The following is a 7,573-nucleotide window of genomic DNA, read 5'->3' on the forward strand; positions in this document are numbered from 1 at the left end:
TGGTGTGTGTGAGTTGAGGATGGACCTTGGATGAGTCATTTGTGGCTCCTTGGAATTGTTCCTACAATTTATCATCTTGTGTTTTCTCATCTCCTTGCTCTCCACATCCCACATAGGAGTCCCATGTAAGTACATATATATAGAGAGAGAAAAAGCGAGAGATCTCTCATAAAGGTGCCCTATGTACATGCATTGAGAAAGAGTGAGAGAAAGAGAGAGAGTGAGAGAAAGAGCTCTCTCTCTCTCTTTCTCTCTCTCTCTCTCTCTCACACACACACACACACACACACACACACATCTCACACACACACACTCTCTTTTTTTAAAAGTGAAATCTCTCTCTCTCTCTCACACACACACACACACACACACACGCTATATATGTATATATATACACTTTCTTGTGTCTCTCATTCTCTCTCTCTCCCCTTGCCTCTCTCTCTCTCTCTCACACACACACACACACACACACACACACACACACTAACTAGATACTTACACATACATTTCTTGTTGCTTCTAAGATCTTGTGTTTGCAGTTTTCAGAATGGCCTGCCTTGCAGTTCTAGCCCCTTCCTTGCTCTCTTCTTCATCTTCAACCTCCATGGCTACTATGACCCCCTTGCCCACGCATTCTACCCGCCTTCTCGTCCCCTCTTCCGTGTCTCTCTCTACCCACTTCCCTTCACCCTCCCAGGCCTTGCTTGCCTGCTGCTCTCTCATGGCTGACCCTCCCTCCTCTCCCTCCAAGAGCGACGAATATAACCGCACTATGCAACGCCAAATGCTCAACCCCTACGAGTACCATCACGACTTGGGTACGGCATGGTTTGTGGAATCCCTTGGCTTTGTGCTTTCTGTTTGATGTCCAATTATGCGACGGTTTGGGTGACTGTCTTTTCACCTGAAACAGGAGGGGAAGCACAATGGGCTCGTTACGTTGTTCGAGCTTTGCTTTGTTTTCTCTGGCTTACCCGGTTTACTCGGATTTGTAGGGATCTATTACACCCGAATTCTGGACAATCTGATAGTAGGATCCCAACCGCAGAATAGAGATGACATTGATCTACTCTATCAACAGGAAGGCGTACGAGCAATCCTCAATCTCCAGCAGGATAAGGACATTGAATACTGGGAAATCGATTTCAACTCTATTACGAAGCGTTGCGCTGAATTGGGTATCCGATACATGAGAAATCCGGTATGTAATTCATTACCACTGTTTATGCAGCCTTTGCATACGGATCTTCTTTAATAGTAAAATGGTGTCATCAGCATCTTCCTTAACATTTGTTAGACAGGCCAGAGATTTCGATCCGAATTCTTTGAGGGCACAACTTCCGAAAGGCGTTTCCTTGTTAGAGCAGGCCATCTCTGAAGGAATGACTGTTTACGTCCATTGCACAGCCGGGCTAGGCCGTGCCCCTGCTGTAGCCATTGCATATCTTTTCTGGTTCCACGGGATGAATGTGAGTACTGCATTATCTTCAAACAACTGAATTGATACAATTGAGAAGAATCGAGTGTATTGTGGAATTAGCTCACAGTACTGACTAATAGAGGGTATGGCGTTGAGCAGATGAATGATGCTTACAAGTTCTTGACCTCAAAGAGGCCATGTGGTCCAAAGAAAGAAGCCATCCGAGGGGCGACCTATGACCTTGCAAAGAATGATCCTTGGAAAGAGCCTTTTGAGCTGTTGCCTGAATATGCATTCACGGATGTTGCTGCTTGGGAGAGGCAACTGGTTCAGGATAGAGTTCGAGGCCTAAGATGATCTGCCTGCAATGGACGACATATTGTGATCTTCTTAGCTGCTACCACACCATTTGAGATATGCTGAATTCACCCAAATTATTCTTCCTCCGACCTCATCATAACTGGGTAGCCTACAAGTAACCATGGAGAGCTGTAACGTGTCTTCCTCTGTCGGTCTTGACAGTGACGAAGCTTCCACACTATGATATGCTTGGCCATCTGCTAAGTATATTGAAAGTAGCTAATAATAGGCCAGCTGATCTACCGGCTTAGAATGTGCCACATGGCTTCTTAGGATTTTAGAGTTTCATAAAACGCTCTAGTGCTGGGCAAGGAAAATCAGCAGCAGCTGATGAAACAGTTCCTTGGACATCTACACTTTATAAGGTAAAATGAGCTCTAGAAGATTTATAGATACATCAAGAAAAAAGTATGTAGGTTAATGAGTAGTTGGGAGTCTACATACATGAATTAGGGCCCTTATGCTAGTAAAGTTGACATATTTATTTCAAAGTTACTACTAAGAACACAATTCCATTACCATTGGTACCCATTGTATTATGCATAAAGTTCTCTAACAAGAAATTTCTTGATCTTTTTTTTCATAAATGGTATATTTTTATGTTGTGATGTTCATTCTTTGAGCTTATAATTATAGTGGCTGTAGCTTTTCAAGGGCGTTCTAAAGCGTACCCTTCTTGTATAGTTTCTACGTGGTCAAGACCTCCGAAAATACTTAATAAAAGCTTGATTAATGTAGCTTTCCAATTGTCCATCGTTAAGTCAAACTCTAGTTTCTATATTTCAAGTTCTTTTCCTTCACCAAAGGTCCTTAAAGTACTTATTTTTGGGCGGGTTAAATTTCCAAACATCTTTAACATGCGGTTAAGAGATTCAACATAGCTAGACCCCCTTGAATCCCAATGGGAATGTACACTCTTGTTAAAATCCTTAACTAGTCCTTGACTGATAGCCCTTAGTTCCATATAGACTGCTCGTCCTAGGTTTTGCTTTTTATTCATGTCTTTAAATCAAACTCAAGTAAGTTGTACACTATCCTATCATTACTTATGCTTGAGACCTGGACGTCTAAGAAAAACTCGAATGGTTTCACCATTGTGTTCGCTTTGAAGATGTACAAGCGATGATAATTTAATACTATCTAATTGTTTGTTTTCTATATTGAATTGGCAAAAAGTGGTTTGATTTGTGAACATAGAATGGACTAGTATTTATAGATTTTCCTTGATGAACACATTGTGAAGAGTTCTACGTGTAGAAAGTTTGGCTTCGAATTGAACATATCTCACAAAATGGAGTCCAAAGTTTGTCAAAGAATCCTCATTTTATAATAAACTTTGCTCTTCTTAAGATTTCATATCATTTTTCTCTCAACACATACTCTAGTAGAGGTACAACTAATATTTTTCTAGTATGGCTCCTCCTATATATTTACTAGTTGTTTGTCATTGGGATTTCATTCATGTTGTGAAGTTATCATTAGAGTGGATGCTTTGTGAAATAGATTCTTTGCACTTCGAAATTTTGTAGCAACTTTACGATTGAATGTCAAAAAGGTATGACATTGTGTGCAGCATAGAAAGAAAATCCATAGAAAAAGCACATTATAACTTAATTTACAAAAATTAATCTATAAAAAATTAAGCATCTTGTACATTTGTTAAGTACACTCCAAATGAATTAAGTAGTGTCTTATTTTATATTTGCGGGTGCCAACTTTTTGCTAACACCTTGGTACTCAACTTTGGATTCCTTTGAAGCTAAAGTATCTATAATATATGCTTAATTCATTTGAAGGGTAGTTAACAAATATACAAGATGCTTAATTTATTTGTATTATGTCTGGGTCTAATTGAGTGTGTAATAAAGCATATGGGGCCAAATCTAATCTCCAATCTCATTAGTATGGAATTTGAAGACCATCCAAAATTCAAAGTTTAGGGGTCATGCCATATCTGGGCTTAGATCTAATGGTCATTCATGAATGGGATGTGGTAGTCTTCTCTTCAAGGCTTGGATCCACAGGTCAATCTTCAAAGTATGAATTGAGAATTCATATATACAAGTGTGAAGTTGATCATTGCTTTTCAGAGATGGCTCCAGGTGCATCCGGTTGCCACCTCAAATTCGACACTCAGATGTAAAGTTAGAAACTAAGACTCAATGATCATTTATGAAGGCCTTAGTCCATTAGCCACTAACTTTAAAAGCACAAATCCTTGGGTCAACTCAGTTAAAAGTTGAGGGATCTTGCAGTCAACTTTAGGGCTTAGATTTGTGCATTAGACTTCAAAGTCTAGATCCACACAACCATCTTCAACGATTAGGTTTGGTAGTGCTTTGCAAGGACTTGGATCTAGCTTTCACCCTCATAACTACGACTCTCATACCATGTCTGAAAGTCCAAATCTGAGATTCTGTGAAAAGCTCTGAGCCATTGGCCACTTTGGACTCCAAAGAGTATTGGATTGTTCTTAAAGACCCAAATACAGATGTCAACCCTTTGTGGTTCGAATTAGCCGTATCTTCTTCAAGGTAGAATTTGAAGATCCACTATCCAAAGCTTGGATTGCTCTAGCTACTAGTAAACTTGATCTTCTCCTCGCTTCTATAAGAATAGAATCGGTTGCACAAGAGGCACTATGGCCTCTCGATGGTTGGGCTCGGTCTCTGTCTTGGTACACTCAGAGAACTTCTTTATGCAAAAGATGAGCCCATCTTCCATAATAATGCATATTTTTTAAAGATAGTCATTCACAGACCTAGTTCACTGCAAGTGCAACATAAAACTATTTTTTGAGTAAATTACACATTTATATAATACTATCAACAAAAATTTAGAGATCACAAAAGTAGGCATTCACAAAAATTATGCATCTATATAATACTATCAACAAAAATTTAAAGATCACAAAAGTAGGCATTTATACCCCTCCAAACAACGTCAAGTGGAAGCATTCCGAACCATAGACAAATACAATATTTTATTTGACAACATTTGGTATCTAAATATACCTCTCTTAGAACGCGAGAAGTATGTTGGCTGCATTAAACACATCAGCTACAATATCCCAAACATCTCTACACAGCTCTCAGATGCTATGTGGCTAGTTGTACATCCTTCTTGAGATTATCATGAAGCTGCTGGTGGATAAGAACGTCAAGCTGCTGCTGCAGATTCTCATCTGTTGTCACTATCTCTGCCAAGTCCAGATTCCGAGGATGTTGGTCACCTATAATCCTCTTATTGCTCATTGTAGCATAGATGCTCACAAGTGTAGCATAGGTCCTTGTGAGGTCATATACCGGTGAGAGGTGTAGGCTAAAACATGGAAAGTAGATTGCGTGCGTGCTTAAGTGAGAAAGAGGACTTGCTCACAACAACGGATGGAGGCTCTTGCCTCCACGGGAGTTCAAGGGTTTAGAAGAGGTTTGCAGGGTTGAGAAGGGGGATAGGGTTGAGAAAGCTATCTAGGAGTGCTAGGGTTTGAAAAGGGTTGCAGGGTTTAGGAGGAGTCCAAGGTTTAGGAGTGGAGAGCTAGTCTCCTTCATGGCTTCAAGGGGTAAAGGGTTGAAAAGGAGGATCAAGGGAGGAAGGAGGATGTGGAGGTAAGAGGAGGAGGAGGAGAGAAGAAGAGAAGAGAGGAGAAGGAGGAGAAGGGAGGAGGAAAGAGGATGGAGGGGGGAGGAGGGAGGAGGAGGAGGAGGAGGAGGAGGAGGAGGGGGGGAGGATGAGAGATTGCAATGTTAGAGCATGCTATCACATGATAGTGTTGAGGGAGCATGGAACCAAGGAGAAAAAGAACATTAACACCAAAGTGCAGTGAACATTGAACCCAAAAGAGTGTGAGCTTCATTCATTGAGAGAGATTTATACATGTTGGTCTCTACACAAATCGTATGAACCTCAAGGGTGGGACCTCTTTTATAGGAGACCTCTTGGATAAGAGTCCCTCCACTTTTTGGAGTGACTTCTTGGGTCCCTCCACTTTTTAGAGGGACCTCTTGGGTTCACTTTTTAAGGGAACCTCAAAAAGTGTAAAATTTACTCCTTCTGTCTCTAGTTTTAGTATTTCTCTCTCTAGATCTTGATTTTGCAAGTATGATTGGATCTATTCTAGAGAGGATTTGGGCTATCATCATCCAAATAGATTCATCATACCACTATCAAGCTCAAGATATTTCAAGCAAAAATTTATCGCTACTTGAACACTCAACAATCTCATTTTTGTTGCTTTAGACCGCCGTCCTTCCTAGCCCTTGCTGCCACATAGTAAACATCTCCCCTAGATCCGATTGATTACCCATCCTTGGGTATATGATGTTGGGAGTGGGACATTTTTGTGTGTGTTGTGTCCATAGAGTCAGTGGTTGTCGAGGTGGTCCAGAGTTGATGAAAATCTTTTTGTTGTTATTGTAGTTGTCGGAGCAGCCTTTGCCTTTTGTTAGTGAGTGTTCCAAAGGTCCTATTTTCCAACAGTTCAAGTTGATAGTGATTCACATTTCTTTGCTTCATTGTGCACGTCGTTATGTACATGAACATTTTAATAAGTTGTGTTTGATCACTTTGTGTAGCATTTAATTTTGTTCACAAAAGCAAACTTTTTTTTTTTCAAAGAAAGGAACCTTCTATTGATGCTTGAAAGATTTCATGCAAGAGAACAGCCCCGAAGGTGCTGAGTATGAAAAATAAAAAAAGGCTGAAAGAAAGAAAACCAGCCTGTTCCAGAGAAGCCCAGCTCACTACCTAGGGGATCTCTGGAACTGGGGCTAATAGCCAAGTGGGGGGACTATATAGCCAGCAAATCCCTTGTGGAGTGAAGATGTAGAAAACACCTGCAGGCCAAGCCTTGCAAAAATGAGCACGCCTCTCAATAGTCGCCCTGGAGCCTAGAGTCCCACTCTCCCAGGTGGACTGTAGAGTGTAAATGATATCCTGCTAGATGGCAACAACCAAGGTAGTCGAGGGTGGAACCGGGTGCTCTCCCATCATAAAAGACTGCAGCGAGCCACCCAAATGTTCCAAGCCGTGATGCTAGCTACCACCTCCCAAACACTCTCCTCCCTAGGAGAAGGAGGAGCTAGAGTGTCAGGGGGGACTGCCTCGTGGAGTGCAATCCTTTGAATGCTCTGACCCTATATCCGGTAGGCTGGGGAGATCTCATCAATCTGAAACACGTGCCCTCCCTCTGCCAACCAAGCCACCATCCCCCAGGTGTAGTCTCCGTGGAGACACTACATACGTGTCATGATCCTGAGGGCTCTCATCCAAATCCTCATTGTACTACGATAGCTCCGAAACCGTTGTTAGATTACCCTCACTACTATCTAATGTGTTTGATGATCCTATATGCATTGCCCGATGTGTATCATCGGATTTAGAGATGGATTCACTTGTGTCACTACTCAATTGGCAAACCTACCTTTCTAATATTGCTTTGATCCTAGCCCGATCCTTCTCAACTGATTCTTCAATCATCATTGCAACATCAAATACCTCTGTTAAAGTTTTGCAACTATAGTGATCCAATTACTCTTTAATGTCCTCATGCAATCCCTTGACAAAATTTTTGAATAATTAGTGCTCTGTTAGTGACAATTTCTCTCAACGATAGTGTTTTCTAGCTTGTAGAAATAATCTGTCCATAGTATCCCGATTTTTTTGAACTACCCTTGGCAATGTCACTTTTTGAATCCTGTTGTTTGATGTTTTATGATTGCCCAAATTTGTGGATGATGCATCCTGATGGAGATCCAACATTGCTCCATCAACAACTACGAATTACAACATAAA

At 41.1% G+C, this 7,573-nt stretch overlaps 1 protein-coding gene across 1 annotated transcript; it reads left to right on the forward strand.

Annotated features, from left to right (window-relative positions):
* Positions 1-482: 482 nt before the first annotated feature.
* On the forward strand, positions 483-2,325 carry LSF2 (dual specificity protein phosphatase (DsPTP1) family protein). The gene is made up of 4 exons (XM_087391336.1): positions 483-818; positions 996-1,201; positions 1,302-1,469; positions 1,580-2,325. The coding sequence occupies exons 1-4, from the start codon at positions 548-550 to the stop codon at positions 1,775-1,777; spliced, it is 843 nt and encodes a 280-aa protein (XP_087247462.1). The 5' UTR covers positions 483-547; the 3' UTR covers positions 1,778-2,325.
* Positions 2,326-7,573: the final 5,248 nt, after the last annotated feature.

The sequence above is a fragment of the Dipteris shenzhenensis genome, chromosome 20 (genome assembly GCF_047967505.1).
Source record: "Dipteris shenzhenensis isolate YYH24624 ecotype China chromosome 20, Dip_SZ_1.0, whole genome shotgun sequence".
Classification (NCBI taxonomy): Eukaryota; Viridiplantae; Streptophyta; class Polypodiopsida; order Gleicheniales; family Dipteridaceae; genus Dipteris; species Dipteris shenzhenensis.